The following is an 18123-nucleotide window of genomic DNA, read 5'->3' as shown; positions in this document are numbered from 1 at the left end:
ATTAAACAGTATCATAAAACATACAGCCTTCTTCCAGGATATGTCTTAAAAAAGAGGTACTAGAACACCTGACAACACTACTGAACTGACTGACTCGGTTTGGACTGTCCCTTACTTGCAGTTCAAAATGGGCAAACATTGACTCCCGTGCAACAATGACAGACCCCTCAAGATTATCAAAAGACAACTTTGCTTTGATATCAACAAACTGGAAAGAAAACTCCTTTATCCCTTTCATCCAGTTTTCAGGAGGCTTCAAAGCACAACCATCATACAACACCCAGTTTCCTAATCAGCTCATTTAGGTACTTCTGACCTTAATCAGTGATATTAGCTTTTCCTTCTGTGAAAAGAACCCTCACTCCTTCTTCTATATAATATTTCACAAAGTACTCTTCTCTAAGTACTCAAAGTAACTGTCTTTGCTCTATTTCTGTCATTAAATATCAACTATATAAAGGTATTTAAACTTGGATACTACCTATTACTACTGTTCAACAGTCTTCACTGCATGTACACCCGTCAGCATGTGCTTACTTTTACTTCAACTCTTTCTTTGTTGTTTCCTATTATGCTATATTTACCTTTACATTTTATCCTAAAAGATTTCAGTTGCAAAGGTAAAAATTGGCCCTTACTTCATCTTTAACTAAAGAGGGTACAGTATTATTTGAGGCTGTTAGTGAGAGTCCAGGAAATGGGAAAACCTCGTTTCCCATAAGAAGGTGGGGAAGAGCACTCCACAAGCTGCACTTGAGGTGCAACTGAGGTGCAATTCTGTTTTTTTTTAGTATTTGATCAGAGGTTGGAGTACTAAATTATAGTCACAAAGTTAGCTGCTTTACATGACTGTATATATGTGCTTGACATGACACCAGTTAGAAGATTAGAATAACTAATAAAAAATAAAATACTCAAGTATTTTTTCAATTACTCAATTGATAAATCATATTCAACTATATATTAGGAATGACAACCACACAATCACAATATATAAATCTGCAGGAAGACAGAAAGAAAAAAACACTGTACTGTATATACCAGAGAACTCCAGTCAGTATTTAAAAATAAAGCAAGTCATATGTTGGTTTGCAATTTATAGGAAAATTCTTTTGTTTCGACACAAGGATCAGGTGGCAGTACTAAATTTTATCTAGGAAATGCAGCCACAGACTGCAATGCTTGTGGTTTTTCAGAAAATAGTAACCCTTAAATTATAACGTCTGTGGTTATAACTACTACAATCTACTTCTGAAGTCAGACATGGTTAAAGTCTGCATGCAGTGAACTGTGCCTTTTCCAGACTTCGCAAGCATATTAAAAAATAAACTCATCTAATGGCAGGGACCTCTTTCCACTCAGTGCTCCTAAGTTGTGCCATTCCTCACACACTCAAGATCACACAACATTTTCGTTTAAAGTGTCTCCATAAACACTGGTCACACTAATGTTTCTGCAAGAAGGCGGAAAAACCAAGAAGAAAGTGAAACTGCAAATAATGGTTGGCTATCCTCTCAAGAGAAATGCAAGCAAACACTCCCACTGAAAGGTGAACAATATGTAAAGGCAGTAGAAATTGGAGATGTCCTTTGATGAGCAAGTTCTTCTCCAGCACATCATTTGATTATCGATTACTATTTGGGCAGGAATCAAGATATAGAGAAAAAACTCAACAACTTCTTGTATGAATCCACTAGATATCGGACATGAAGAGCAATGTTACAATAGTCCAAGCCTGTTGCTGAAAAAATACCTTTTCTTCTTCCAAAGATTAACACTCTCCCATCCCATCAAAATACTACAAAGTCTAAAAAAGTTTTTCCTGGAATTACATTACAAAATATGTAATTTTTCTGGGTATTTCAGAAACAGAATAAATGGAGTATTTCAATCTGACTCCTCCATCAGCTTCTACAAGCCTTGTAAAAGATGGAACAAATAACAAATGGACAAAGAGACACTGATAAACTATTTTGTATTCACTTAACTGGCAATGTCCTCAAAGCTCTGTATATCATAGATGCAAAGAGAAGGAAATGAAATTAATACTGTATGTCACATGGAAATCCTCCCAAGTCAAAAAGCATCACAGAAGAAGGGCAAGCAATGCCAATGTCATGAATATTTTATAGGTAAAAGTTGGTTTTCTGGTAACAAATACTATAAATATAGTGACTAATGATGAGAAAGAGACTACAAACCCTGAAGCAGAGACAAAAAGCAGTTTATAGCCTATTTAACAATGAAAGAGTGATGGAGTAAAGGGATGGAAAGTTATAACTATAATTACGGCAGTATTTTGAAAGGAAAACCTATAGTTAGGATAGAAAAAAAAGATGCATTAATAAAAATATAGGAAAAGTGGGAGCTTGGATGAAAACTGTACCTATGTTTTTAGATATGATATGTCATCTCCTACACATTTGATGCTTAAATACCCAGCACCCAGTAAACAATTATATTTACAATTAGATCTGAAACAAAACTACTGTGTACAACAAACAAAAAAAATTAAGACAAATAAGTAGATACACAATATGAAATTAATTCACAGATTTCAAAATCAGGAAAGGTGCATGAACTTGCAAGCCATGTTCTCTATTTTTTTAAGATAATGAGTCTGTGGGGGCAATAAACAAAATTCCATAGTTTTGACACCTAAAAAATGATATGACAAGGAATCTATCTGCAAAAGTAGTTTTATTGGAAAATAAAAAGTCAAGACAAATGTATAGTCCCCATGTATTTTATTTTTTCCCTTATACTATCCATTAAAATATTCCATATATACTTACTGATTTGATGCAGGAAAAAAAGAGAAGTGTTTTTTACACATTATAGGGCTAAGAAAGGGCCATTCCCCAGCTAATAAATCTGACTGAAAGCTGGGGTGGGAAATAACTTTGTAGAAAAACTTTTTTGCTTATTAGTTCTTACAGCCTTCTCAACCTTTCTCAATGAGGGAAAATATTTAGACAAATAATAATTTTCAAGAAAAATTTGACAGTTAATTCTAGCACTAGCAGAAAAGAAACAAACCCCGGTTCTTTAGGTATAACAATGGCTTTGTGTTTTCACTTAGATATCTTCTATTCCCTTACATATGACTGGGTGTGGAAACCCTTAAAACCTTCAATACAATTGATTCAGGCTTGCCAAAACTATCAAGAGAAGCATTCCCTCAAGCAGATGAGCATNACCAAAAAGGTTTTAGTAATGTAGCAGGTAAGGAGCCATTCAGCCTCTAAGATTAAGCACCTGGTGTTCTAGATGTTTTGCTTTTACCTTCTAAGCAATGGCATATACTGGTATTCATAAATTCATAAAAAACATTAAATGCATTTTAAAGAATAATTTTTTTCAACTACCTATGTGTTTACCATTAAAATTTTATTAATACATTCCAAGTTCATAAATTCAAAATTTATTGTTCTGCTAAAAACACCACCACCTGAACCTTCAGAAGTGTGAACATATTCAATTGTCTTTAACGCTTAGAGATTTACTCAGCATAGACTTTGGGAAGTTCACTTCTTTTTTTCCCTTTTTTTTCATAGGCCTTTTAGTTAACTTTTCTTGCAGAAATATTTTTTCCTTGTATATCTCAGTATATCTCAGTTGTGGCTTGGCTGGATGTAACACCGCAGCCTCAGTTTTCCTGAAGTACTTTCCCATTGGTAAGATCATTTTGCCTTAGTGCTTTTGCTCATGTCCAAGAGGAAGCAGAGTTTATGTTAGTTCTTTTAATAAATTAAAGGCTCTTTTTTTCCCCCCCTAAATATTTGCAGCCTTCAGAACACTTGAGTCTCTAATGGATCTGCTGTGTGGATTATGGGAATGATGAACTCAGCCTCTTCTCCCCCTGAGAATTAGGGTAAACTACACTAGATTATCTACAGTATTTTAAATTCAAGCCTTCAGGAAATGACAAAGGTGATTCTTTGCTTCAACTGCCTTAGCAGAATTATTAATTTCAAGCTATGAGATAGACTTAAATTTCTAGGGCTTACCCTGCAGCTGCCAGCTTTCATTTTACTTTTAATGAATTTATTTTAAAACAAATATAGTGGTGCTTTAGCTTCTTTTGTTAATTCTCTCCCCCCTACCACCAATTTTGCCTCCTTTATGTAATTGAGTATTTAGCTTTGTAAAATGATAAAAACTGCCATGCAGAGAGCTTTGTGCATTACAGCTATAGGAGGTACAGCTACTCTGCATTGCCCACAAATTATAAATACAATGTAGCATCCTTCTACTTTATTCAAAATTGTATGGATCTCATCTTCCTATATCCCCAAAGAATTTTTGGATTTTAGCTTTTTCAAAGAGTAAAAAAAAAGTAAAGTAAATGACAATAGAGAGCATTGTCCATTGTTTTTTCACTGCAGTTTATAGTTGCACCCCAGGAGCTTCCCTGCAATTTTGAATTCTGTGGGGAAATGCTTCTGCCTCAGTCAAACTAGCTTTTATACTTTTTCCGTATCTAGAGGATATCCACTGTTTATTCAAATAAGTGTTCTAGAAAAAAACATCCTATTGGAAGAATTTCCCCAGGTATTCCTCTCAACACTGACAACTACCAGAGATATTAAACTCTCTTTGCAGGGAAGTTGCCACTGTAAAAAACACAATACATTGTATGGAAAACAGAAAACAAACTACTGGAGACATGCCAGGCTACATCTGCCCTGCTGAATAGATGAGTTCCTAATCTGTAATGAGTTTCCAATATGTTGGAAAAGGATCATGAGGTTTCTGTGCAAAAGAACATCATCTTTAATTAAAAGACTACTCATTTCTATCAAGGAGAGCTTATTTCTCCTGATTTAAAATGCAAGCCCACCTTTCCCAAACCTAAGAATACTCTTCTAAATTAAAAAAAAAACAAACCACCAAATAACTCTTTAATAAAAGCACAAAGCACCTGAATAGCATGTGTATAAAATCTGAAGATGCTGCCAGTCTTAGGGAAAAGGAAAGTAATCTGGACTTTTAATACCTTCCAGCCTCACGAGAGTGCTCTAAAAAAATTTTACCATTTCCCTGGAGATATAAAATATCTCATTTATCCCTTCAGACCTGAAAGGCTTCAAAAATAATACCTTCAACTTAATTAAAATCCTATGTCTCTAAGTAAAGAGCCCAAGTCACTGAAACAGTCAAAGCTTTCATGAGAACAAATGCAATATTCATGTTACTCTAATCCTTTAATTTCTTAAAGAAAAAAAAAGAAGTGGGTATGTCAAGGTTGTTCCATCAAGTTGAAATATTAACTCAGTATGTCTTAGTTCCTACTTTCACTGTAAATTTATCTTTTTTCTGCTTTTTCATATTTGGTAAAAAAAAATATTTGATATTCATCATGATTTAGTTATTAAACTGTCTCCAAGCCCCCAGAATTTTCTCTGGTAATGTTCAATTAAGAAAATAAATCTTGCATGGAAGTAGCATCTCCTTATCTGCAGACTTGACCTCTATCTGAGTAAGGACAAACACTTCTTTTAGGACAATGTTTTGTCAAGCATGAATATCTAACAAGTAGAAGCAATCTGCATAAACTTCCAGATTTGCATCCACTATTGTTCTCCTTCCTGGCCACTCTGCAACAACACCACAAAAAAAAAGTCTAAAAAAAATGCCTGTATCATCCCTGCAAGGTAGATTCATCTTTTCTTCTTTTAAATACATTATTTAAAAGATGAAGGGAAATTTCACTACCTGATTCTGCACAAGTGTGATCTTGAAAGCTTTATTGCTCTTACGCTAAAATTGCCTGACCTAAGAAATGCTACCTATCATATTTAATGTGGGGGTTTTGTCCTTTTGCTTTCTCATATATAACCATATAACTTCCAAAGACTGTTTTTAAAAACTGGCAAAAAAAACCAAAATATTTTATTTTATAAAGGAAGTTAGTGGATAGCAAATTACTTCTTGTTTTTCTGGTCTAGGAAGTAAAGGAGAAGCCAACAAATTAATTCCATTATAACACAGATTTTTATTTTCCCTCGTGTTCGTAATTTAAATGTTCTGCAGATACACAATGGTGCTGTAGTTTTTAAAATATGTCTTCTATCAACTCTTGCCCCATGCATATGACAGTGCGTTTTTCTTTAATGGGTTTGCAACTCAAAGAAAATAATAAAATTTTGAATGTTTTCAAATTTTTCCATTAATTATTCCTAGAGTTAATTATGGGCACTGTGACTGAAAGCCATCCTGCCACACCTGTTTGCAGAAGACTACACTGACCCTTTGTGATCTTTCAATGTCACAGACTTAACAGTATTAGCAAAGGAAAAGTCTTTAATAATATGCTTAATTTCTTTGGTTTAGTTCAAATCAGTAAAGCAAATCTCTTCAGATTAATTTATAGCAAAATAAAATTTTAATCTAGGTTTCTATGACAATTACTCGTGTGATACAAGACAGAGAAGTCAACATAAAAATATCTTTTCTTTCTCACACAGATTATTTCCTCTGGTGATAAACTGAAGATAAACTAAAAGAAGAGACACTTTATTAAAAACAAGTCAGGCTTCCCTTTCCTAGTGTGAATTTCCAAAATCATGGCTTAGTCAGAAAATTCTCTTGAAACAAAAATACTTCTCTTAAACCTCTTTTTATATGCCTGATACCATAAAGATTATTTTGCACATTCACTTAGATTCAATGGCACTAAGTTGTTGCATTAGTTGGTACTAAACATAATGACAGTATGGGGTGACAATATTGAAGCAGGAACCATAAAGAATTACACAGCAGAGCATCAAGAATTAAATGAGGCAAATTTTATATTTCATTGTCTAAAATGTTAGACAATTGCAAGAGAGTCAAGAGTGCACTTACAGCTCCAGAAAGAGAAATCTTATAGAAAACAAAATAGAAGAGTGTAACTTCATATATACTATACATTTATGTGAAAGAATTTTGGAAATTTTAAGAAAAATCTGCCTCTTTCCCTAATTAAAAATAGGTTAGGCATTTGAAAAATGAACCTAACTCAAAGGAGAAACTTTTTTAAATTCTTTTTTAGTTTATTTTACTTTTTTTTTTTATTCCAACTGAATAAGAGAAAGTATTCCTGTTACAATCAAAGTTGTCAGCACTATTCAGTATTAAAAGAAATGGAACTAATGATGGTATTAACGACACAAGACTACATAAAGCACAAGATATTTACAGGACAATTAATCCCAACATTCTCCAACACCTCCACGTTGCTACATCAACATAGTCTGTGTCTCTCCTGCCCCTGGGACACTTAACATGCTCCCCAAATCCAGAAATATGGAACTCTGGCTGAAGTCCTGCACCCAGCTATGGGAATCCTTCACCAAAAAGCTTCAGGATCCATCAAAACCCTTCTCAAGCTTCATTACCAAAGTCATCCTCATGTTAATCTCCTCATGTTCCAGAAAAATCACTGTAAAAAACTGCTTTATTGCTCTCCCTTCTATCAACAGGTTCTCTGCACCACTGGTATCAATTCTCACTCTGGAGAGTCAAAATGATTTGTATCTAACTAAACCCCAAGCAATTGTTCTCAGCTCGAATTTATCTTTGAAATCAGCTGTTTACCTTTTTGTCCTAAAGAAGAGTTTGAGTGCCTGAAGGCTTACTGGAAGTCTTAAAAACTGACATCTTACCACCTGATACCTTTACATTCAAAAGAAGTAAAGAAGCCATAAAAAAAGTAAAATCACTCTATTTGCATTAGAAATGTAGCAAAACAGATATAATATTGGCATAGCATCAAAAAACAACTTTTTTCTGCAGCTGATTATGTAGAGTTAATAATTCTGTTTAACACAGGAAAGGGAAATGGGATCAGTTTCCAAGGACTTAATTTTTAAGTTTGTGTGATATGCTATTTTACTTCTATTTTACTTCAAATTCTAAACTCTTATTTTGTTTTGTTTGTTTGTTTTTCTTATTCAGTACATAAAATATAGTCATGTCAAATTCCAACACGTGAATGAAACAAAAATTCTTTACAATTCTGATGACTGTAACATTCAAGTATGTCACCAAGAAATCAGTGAATTTACAGGCTGTTCCTCCAAACATTTCCAGCATCAGAGACTTAGAAAATCAACTTTTGGAATAGTAATTTAACTGCTATTATAACATATTTAATTTGCAATTCCTAAAATTGCTAAAAGCAATGTTTGGAATGTCCCTCCCATTTTGTATTAGGTGACATACAATTATCCTTATAGAAGCACCTCTCTAATGAGTAACTCTAGAAATTCTGGTTCATTACTGGCTTAGGCTTCTGATTTTTATAACCCTCTCCTTATTTTGTACCTGTTCTATAAGGAACACATGTAACATCTTTACTCTTCCACAGGTATAAAAAGTCACCTAAACGGTTCACAGCACAAATGCCACTCTCTGAGTTGGTTCCTTTTGAAGTCAGGGGACAAAACAGGCACTTAGAGGGCATGATTTATCTCATTTCAATCTGTGTGCCTCTAAGTGTCCCAGGAATTTTATTCTTTACGTGTCAGCCTCTCTCCATACAACAGTCTAGATGAAAATAAACTAAAAAGATTGCGGTGCATTGCAAAGATCGACTATGTGCACTGATGAATGATAAGATGTCACAAGAAAATCTACCACAACATTTGGAAGACATTGAAATGCAAAAATAAAATACATAAAGCAGGTCCACTGGAAGGGTAAAATATACCAACCTGATTCTGCTTTCTTTGTTCCTCCATGGCTTCCGAAACAGCCTGGGCAATCTTCTCTTTATGACTATCACGTTCTGCTTCCCACATTTTTCTTTCTTCTGCATGAATCTTCTCCATATTCCTCCTCTCCTCCTCTACTGCTTTTAGAACAGCTTCCTGCACTGCTTCTTTCTCAGCCTTTCAAACAAATGAGGCACAACAAGATGACCAACACACCCAACACAAGTGCCTAACTCAAATATATTACCTTCTCCTAATGAGATCTACGCGCTGATAAGATATTGGACATGAGCATTTTCACTTCTGAACTATGAATTTAAATTTGTCTGAAGCAGGTATTGCCTCCAGACAGTGACTTGTGTAGTTACAGAAAGGAAAAGGAAGTTACAAGTAAGGCTCTTAAATTCCCCTCTACCAAAACTACAGTATCTCATAACTAGTTTGCTTAGCACAAAAATCATGGAGCAAAACCCATGTAAAAGTAGGCACATCATGGGCCTGCCATGGTATTCCTGTGTAGGAGATATTCCTGTTCTTACCTACAAACATCTGAAGTGCCAAAAGTCTGAGCGTTTTCTGTGGCAAAGTAGCCACACAGATATATCTATCAGCATGACAACTATTGCATAATATCTACAAATAAATTATGGCAAACTGAAGTTCAAAATAAGCAAATATGGGCCAAAACCCCACATTTGCAAACCCCTCAATTTTAATAATTTTACGTGTCATTCCAATGCCCCTTGGAGGTGATTATAGATCTGGGCAAGTGAAGTCAGAAATGGTAAAAAATATGATGTTCATCAGATACCTCCACTTACAAATAAAGCTGTTTCTTGCAATTCACTGGCACTTGATTTTTCACTTAGATATTTAAAAATACTACATTTTTTTTTTAAAAAGCCCTATTAAATCAAGGTATTCTACTATACACATTTTCCTGTAGATGACAACCATGTAACAAATGTTTCTTGTGTTATTGAATGTTATTCAGAGAGGTGCTCAGCTAGTGTTCATATAATACACATAAAAATATACAGAAAATTCTAATATAGCCTTATGAGCTGCACTAGGTAATGTACATCACTAGTTTTCCCACATCATTACATGCAACTGGATTCTACAACAGTATTAGAAATGAAAGATAGCTTCACATTTACAAAATTACTGTCCTAACACCAATGCACTTACTAATGAGGCAGACAGAAGAAATCATATTTTAAAAACTGAATACTCACTTTTAGTCAAACATCCACTTAAATAAAACAATTGAAAACCTGTTAAAATGTCCCTGTTTTAATGATTTATGAAATAGTTCTCTCCTCATTGAAAACAACCATATTTAACAAAAGTTAAGTAAGACACAATGATAATTGTCTTACTAAGATGAACACTTGACCTCCAACCCAGCTCTTCAAATCAAGATGCAAAGACATTGAAAGACCACAAAACCAGATATTTTGGTGATGGCAATACCTGAAATGCAATATTGCGACTTCTTGTCATAAACAACTGAGAGGTTATCCCCCACAGAATTTACACTGACTCTCTGTATCAAGGCATAGGATATAGCAGGTATGCTCATGATTAATGGCATTAGCTCCTCTTAAACACAGATGAGAACACAGAGTTTGATAAATCTGGTTATGAAATAAAAACGAGTTGCTGAACTTGGCGTTTCTAATGACACACATGGAATCCACATAGCACATCTACTAAATTAACAAGAGATACCTTGGCAGCAGCTGCCACAGCCTCCTTACTTCTTTGTCTTTCTTCATCCAAACATTTGTCCAGCACTTCCTGCAAACGTTATGAAAAATTAAACTGCAATACGCAACAGAGGAGTGGCTCAAAATAATGTCAAACTGTCAAAGTGCTTAAGAAAGTTTCCTCTTCCTGTCAGTAAGTGTGACAGGATCATTCCCAATGATCTCCATGGTGCTGATCAGATCGCTCTTTTTTGGTTGTAAACAAAAGCAATACCTTGTGCTTTTGTGACTGCTGCATCAAAGCTTCTTCTATTTTTTCTGATAAGACTTCCTTCTCTGCTTCCAGAATGTCAAGAAGTCGCTGATGCTATTGGGAGAAAACATTCATATTATTGTAACCACAGTCTGCTACTAAAACAGATGCAAAAAACTCATCCAAGGTTTCTCAGTTGCTTACAAAATGCCTTTCAACGTAGATTAAGTTAAATTACATAAACAGCACTCCTTTAAATGATTTCACGTAAAGAAAAAAAAATACAATAATAAGAAATGTTCAGCTTCCTGAATATATAATATATCCTCTAAGTCTGAAGAGTATTAGGAAAGAAGTTGAAAAAAGCAACACTTACCCAAATGATACAGATGGTTTAAGCAACACCAAACTTTAAATATTTTAAACAGCTGCAGAATTTAAATCACGCTTTTACTACATCTCAGTTATATGAATAAAGAGAGCAGAAGACAAATGTATTCTTTTCAACCATTTGTGATATCATGAACTTTGAAAACCAGGGAGAAAATGGACACTGAAATAAAGTGACCACGTAGTCTATATCACAACTCACTTATTTGGTTTTTTTCACTATATAAAGTAGAGCATTTGAAAGATACAGGTTCTGTCTGTAAGAGCAAAGCTGTTTTTCAAAACTAAAAATTATTACTGGAAATGATTGATGCTAGGTATTTGTCATGAGAGAATTTCTAGCAAGCCAGTACACTTTTTTACATGTTATTTAAGAGATGATATATCATAACCTTAAAGTACAGCATCATTACACAATAATATTTTACAAGAACACCAAAAGGAAAGTGTTACAGTAGAGTTCTTATTAAAATAAGTGTACATAAAGAACATAAATTTTTTACACAAACATTATGCAGGCAAATACCCCTTTCACCAGAATTTCTAATAAACAGTCATTTCTGTTTTACAAATTTTATTATTTTTTAATTTTAAGTGTCTCTAATGGCAGTTAGAAATACATTACCAAACTGCACTACTATGTTCTGAAAAATATTTTTTCATTTGAAGAATAGAAAACTTCTAGACTGCTTTATAAAATAAAACACCTATCTGCCTTTCCAGGATAAACATGTAAAGAGGCATTTCCTTGTGAATTTACTTAAAATAGGTCTGAATGTGGCAGACATATTCTAATGGAAAACACCTGTGGAAGGAATAGTGAAAGTCATGGTTCTACTTAATGATGTGTAGCTCACTTTTCTTGTGGACACAGTATTTTCAGACATTACCTTGAACTATCAGAGCACTTACAGAAATTGCTTTTTTCCAGTAATTCAAAGGTGAAAAAATGAATGGATTTTATTACCTGAATGATCTCCACGACTCTTCACTTGACTAACTGCACAAATGTGTTATTTCACAACGACACAATATAAAACAAACATATGCAAATATTTTCTCAGATATATCCACAAAGCTTACTAACGTCAAGTAAAAGACTGAATCTTTGCTTGTCAAGAATCAGCACGGGAGTTTCTAAGGACAGCTTGTCAGAGAAAATCACCTCTATCCTTAAAGCCCCTTCAAAAGAACAGCAGTCAGCTTGTTCAAGCACGATGAGAGTTTCTAGACTAAGTCTATCAGCCAGATAATTCCAGTTTGACTCTGACCATCAGATTTCTAGGTTAGATATGAAGACTGTAGCCACATTTCAAGTTGCTATAGTGGGCCAGCTACGAGATGTATTTCACAACATTCTCAATGGGACCACAATTTTCAGCTTTTAGACTTCAAGGCAGTTTTAAAGTTTTATTTTACGTGTATGTATAAGAAGACATCCAAGCCCATCCTGGAAGTCCTGAAACAATGCAGACATTTGTATTAATACAATATAGAATATTTATACATGGCCAATGGAGAAAACTAATGTTAATCCTCCTTGCTGTTAAAAACAGTTTTATGACTACAGCCCCCCATGTCACTGCACAGCAGTTCACTTTTCATAAACCTGTGGGAGACCTACAAACCTGAAAAATGCAGATATTGGGATCAAAACTTTTTATCATACAGACACCTGAAAAATCCTGATCTCCCTTGTTGCAAAGAGAATGCACAACTAATTCACAGAATGGTTTGGGTTGGAAGGGACCCTAAAGTTCCCCCCTGCCATGGGCAGGGACACCTTCCACTAGACCAGGTTGCTTCAAGCCCCATCCAAACTGGCCTTGAACACTTCCAGGGATCAGGCAGCCACAGCTTCTTTGACCAACTTCTGCCAGTTCTGACCACCCCACAGTAAAGAATCTTTAAAATTCAATTTACTGCTTTTGCTTGAGACTTCTAACTACAAAAAAGTTGCGCAGTAAGTAAACAATTACCATAAAAATGAAGGCTGCTGTGACTGTATTGTGATTAGTTTGACTGAGCAAGGTTCTCCTATCCCCTTGGTAGATTAGATCTATATGGTATTACATTTGGAGATCTGTGGAATTCACTGACATTGAGTAAGAACTTTATTAAGAATTGTATCTGTTTATAAAAACATGCTAGTTCATATTTTTCAAGATAATAGAGGTAAGTACTTGTGAGCAGATTTAGAGTGCTTTCAAAAGAACAGTTAATGACTTCTGCCATAATTCAATACAATTTACTTTACATTAAATAGCATCTCTACTTCTCATGGAAACAAAATTTAGCATTTCACAACTGTAAGTCTCTTGTGAAAAGCTCGGCATGTCCTTTCCTATATAATATAAATGCTTATTCATGTGGAATAATCCTCCCATAGATGATTGCCTTCGTATCTGAACTTCCAAAAGTTCATGTATCACCTCAAATATTGCAACAGTTGTCCATAAAACCTCGTAAAGCAACATCTCTTTTCTTAGACAAATACCTGGGAGAACTGTTTATTCGGCTTCAGAATCTCTATTGGGTCGGTTTTGCTTTTCAGAGAGAAGCATACCTTAAGCTAATAAATTATATAAATTAGATGAAAAAATAAGTAACCAGAAACAGAGAAAATGGAATAAAATATTGCACAAACTGCTCCTCCCTGAAACAGGTCTTGAGTCCAGAAAGCCTCTATGGCATAGACAGCATGGATATGACATAAAAGCTTCCATTCTGCTTGTAATTAACATGCAATTTAATTACTTATCAAGCACTTTTTTCCCAAGTACTATGCCCCACAGTTTTATCAGCCTTCATAGGGAGCCATAGAATCTCCTTGAAAGTTGTGCTTACAAAAATGATGTAAAGCAAGCTTGGTGGTATTATTAACCCATGTTTTAAAAAAGGATGCACCTCAATGCATCTGAATTCCTCATTACAAAGCACAGTTCTTTCAAAGGCATGTTCAGGGATCTTGGTTATGTATATCACTTGAGCAGGAAATCTGGGAAATTAGAGACAGAAAAGGTTTCTGTGCCTTCCCTCTTCTGACAATGAGAGAAATTTTAGTATTTCTGTATAATGACAGCAGTTTGACCAACTTAGGAAAAAAAAGCAGTAATTCTAGGAAATGATTAATGAATGTATGAACAGAATTCTAAGCTCTTAGTTTAAATGTCTCTGCATAGAAAATTATTGTAGTCCCTCTGGAACTATTCTTTAATTAGGGCAACCAGCTTTGCTTTCAGATTTTAAAGTAATCTACATACCCTCCAAGAAGAAGTTACTATACCACAGAATCATGTGGTAGGTTACATTTTTAGATGTATGAAGAATGACTTTGGAGTCTGGGACTTAATGGCCACAATGAACTTTATATACAGTCAGTGCTTCCTCAGTTGGTTTTTTAGATGACTTTCATTAAAGGGAGTTGAAGGTTAAAAACAAACAGAAGGTGACAGTTTCACTTCAGCACTTACACATTTGAGACCTTTCAAGTGCCTTTGCATTTATAACTAACAGGAATAGGATGTTTTAGGTTCATTTACTTGGCTTGTAGATTTTTGTTGAACTATAGTAAAGGCCTCTTAACCATAGAAACCATTGTTGAATTAAAGATCGTACACACCAAATTAAATGCCCACAGCTAAGCAGACTTATCTCATAACCCCCTCCCTTCTCATCACTAATTAAAGCCATAGGAATGATGTGAGATGGACCAATCTCATTCAGCATTTCCAGTTTCCACAGGTAAGAATTATGAACATGTTCCTCTCTCTGTTAGACAGTATTAAAGGAATAAAGGAACAGCTTTGAGACTTTAAGCTACATATACACTGAATTTTGATTCCCAAGCATTGGAGAGGCCACCTTCTCTTAGGCTTATCTGGGTATCCCTGTTGGAGGTCTCCTGGTAATTGTGCCTGGATAGGCACAATTGACAAATGTGTCAAGAGAATATTGCCTATGCTTCAAAAAGTAAACCTAACAAAAGCTTTAAAGAAAGATTGATCTGCCTCCTGTAAGTAGAATAATGAGTTAATCAGACCTAACAGTCCTATGAAAAACATCCAAGTCTCTTCCAGGTTTCCTATGAAAGCTGTGATGAGGACCTACTCATGGAGCCTTCCATTTTGAAAAAAGCACCTAACCTGTGCAGATTGTCAGACATTGTCCATGAAGTTTATAAATGGAAGTTGAATTGAGGTTTTCCTTTATCAATCAACAATCCAAGAACCAGAAAGCAGGTAAAAAAAATTATAAGAATGGAAACTGATAAAAGTTATGGCTATAGATGAAAAATAAAAGATGTCCTGAACTGGAAATATGATGCACAAATCAGTGTGAGACCAAAATAAATCTCAGTGAAAACTCCAGAGCAACAAGAAAGTTTTCATCCAGTGCAATTTTGCAAGGCTGCACATTCCCACCGTTGTCTGTAAGGCCCAGTAGATAGTGGAATATTATGTAGAGATAGTCAGAGAGACTTAAAAAACCTGTAGCTTAGGTACAAAAAATTGTATAGCTCTTTAATGCATGACTTTACCTGATTTCCATAGCATAGCACTCTTATTCTTCTTTCTTCAAAAGCTATATTACCTCTTTTTATCCCTTAGTCAGGGAGTATAGGGTTAAGAGTGCAAAATTCTGAGCTGTAAAAAATTCTGAAGAGCAAATTCTACTGGGACATCATGACCCAGTGAGACATAAGAGATTTCCAAAAAAAAAAAAAGAAGAAGAAAAACCCCAAACTTTTCTAAAAAGTGGTATTCCAAAGTGGAGAGAAATACTAGTGTTTCTAACCTACTCTCTGGAAAGTAGCATGAGAGAGTCAAGAAGAGTCTTGTGAAAATTAACTTAAAACAAAAGGCATTCAAAAATAGGTTATACTGTTTTCCTCCCTGCAAGAAGTTCTCTAGGCAATGGTTCCAAATGAAAATCGTTTGATGTAGATTCAAATATAAATACAGAGGTCCTGTGGTTTTTCTTGATTCCTGTAAAAAAGAAATCAAAAAAATCTTTCTTTTTTTTTCCTGGAATGTGAGTCACAGAAGACATTGTAAACAGATTTAATCACAATAGCAACTAGTCAGTCTATTTTGTTATTTTTATATATTCAATTTATTTCTGAAGAATCGTGACTTTTTTCTTTCAGGTAAGTAAAATTTGAAGGATCACATAGTATATATTTTAAGAACTCATGGAGTGAATGAAATAATGCATGAGATGAGCTGTTTTACAAGTAAAATGCTGCATTAAAGCTATTAATACTAAATTCTAATTTAGTACAGTTTTAATTCCTTCCATATTTCTATTAATCCTAAACTACAAATTTAAAGTTAAACAGAAAATAGGGTGCCTTGCATGAACTGAAATGCTTTCTTAAAATATAGTTTCTGGGTCCTGTACTGTTTCATTTAAAAGGAAATGTGTATAGGATTTCATCCACAAATAAGGATACAATTATTTTGCTAAAATAATGGGCATCCAATTTATGTTTCTGCAGATTAGTTCCTTCTCAATATTGAGTAAATCACCATGCATGGATCACCAAATTCTGCATGGATAAAATCATTTTTTTAGCTGCTATTCACAGCTTATAGTAGTCAGTTAGATAATAATTCAAAAACAAACCAGCAAAGAACATCACAGAATAACCAGAGTTAATATGAATATCCTTATACTAAACAGGACCAAAATATCTTGCACTATTTGTAGTATCACTGCAACAAATTAATGGTATTTCCCTCTTTCACAGATCTTTCATCTGAGGAAACAATTTTCACACACTAATGAAATGACACTTGGAACCTTCTTTTAATGACATCATGACAAAAAACAGTATGTTGGGACATTGATGTGTCCAATTCACCCTCAGTGAATGACCAGTTTTTCTTGTCACAAATATCTACTGAACTTTTTAATCTAATGAAACTCCATTGTAGTAGTTTAATAGAAAAAAACCAGGCATAATCTCATCTCCAGTATTTTATTTTTTTTTGGTACCTTCATTACATATGAACACAAAACTATCCCCGTCCCTCAAGACGTGGGAAAAATTATCTTCAGAAACGTTCAGCAGATGTTTCATCACTTCATTCACCAGAAAGAATAACAAACCACTGGATGGGGCTTTTTAAGAACTCACCAATTCAATTCTGTTCACCTATTTTAACAAAGTCCTACTTTTATTTCTGTCTCTCATGAAGGAACCTAACAGCAGGAGGAAATAACACAAGTCATGGGAAACAGTATTATCGGTGTGAGAGGAAGGTGACGCAACAAAAACACACAGTTAGAGCATCATGATGTTGTAATGTTATCAAAATATTCCCGCTTCTACATCCTATCCAAAATATTATCCTGAGGAAAAAAGGCAACCTTATTTAAACACTAATAGTAACTTTCTGCTCCTCTAAAAAGACTGGCTACATTCAGCAGCATATTCTTTTATACTGCACCTTTTCTTCCCCACTGCTAAACTCTGTCTAAGTCAAATGACAAGATCTGGTAACTGTAACTGGTTTCTTACACTGTCCTCACTATCTGTGGCATCTGAGTGTTTGGCAGTGCAAGGTGGAAAATCTGCCTGAAGAATTCCAACATCTGTTACATATTTCCACTTCCTCAAATTATAACTTATTACTGCATGGTTGAACTGTATCTCTTTGCCAGTTTGAGGTCCAAGGGGCCAACAAAGCAGCAAAGCTTTTCTAAGAGAAAGCTCAGGAATCAGCAAAACATTATTAAACCAGAGAAGTTAAAACAATAGTGAACATAAAGAAAAATTATAATAGCAGTAAAAAAATAATTAAGAATATACTCAGGGTTCCACTCAGCATCATAAAGAGAGTGTGTAAACTGTACAATTTGAGGCACATCAGAGGTTGAAACTAAGCTTAAAACATTTTGCTGCATAAGTGCTTCATTGTTTTTATAAATAAAGTAAGAAGCTATATAAAGGCATCTAATAATGAAAATACTTTTTTTGGAAAGAGTACATAGTAATAGAGACTATTAAGAAAACCACAAACTTTGAGGTCCTGAGGATACAGAGATAAGGAACTTCATAAGA

The 18123-nt window shown here is 34.5% G+C and overlaps 1 protein-coding gene across 4 annotated transcripts in view; it reads right to left on the bottom strand.

The window, feature by feature from the left end:
* Window positions 1-18123, bottom strand: part of CCDC91 (coiled-coil domain containing 91) — a 120096-nt gene that overhangs the window by 30265 nt on the left and 71708 nt on the right. For all 4 annotated transcript variants that reach the window (XR_001877701.1, XM_017832866.1, XM_017832867.1 and 1 more), the window contains exons 9-11: window positions 10686-10778; window positions 10434-10502; window positions 8700-8876 (exon numbers count right to left, since the gene is read on the bottom strand). Coding sequence is in view for 3 of the 4 variants with exons in the window: in XM_017832866.1 (XP_017688355.1) it covers window positions 8700-8876; window positions 10434-10502; window positions 10686-10778 (339 nt within the window). In the remaining variant the exon portion in view is untranslated. The remainder of the gene's footprint in view (window positions 1-8699; window positions 8877-10433; window positions 10503-10685; window positions 10779-18123) is intronic.

This window comes from Lepidothrix coronata, unplaced genomic scaffold (genome assembly GCF_001604755.1).
Source record: "Lepidothrix coronata isolate B3197 unplaced genomic scaffold, Lepidothrix_coronata-1.0 Scaffold208, whole genome shotgun sequence".
NCBI lineage: Eukaryota > Metazoa > Chordata > Aves > Passeriformes > Pipridae > Lepidothrix > Lepidothrix coronata.
Note: the sequence above shows the minus strand (reverse complement) of the source record. Positions and strands in the feature narration are given on the sequence as shown.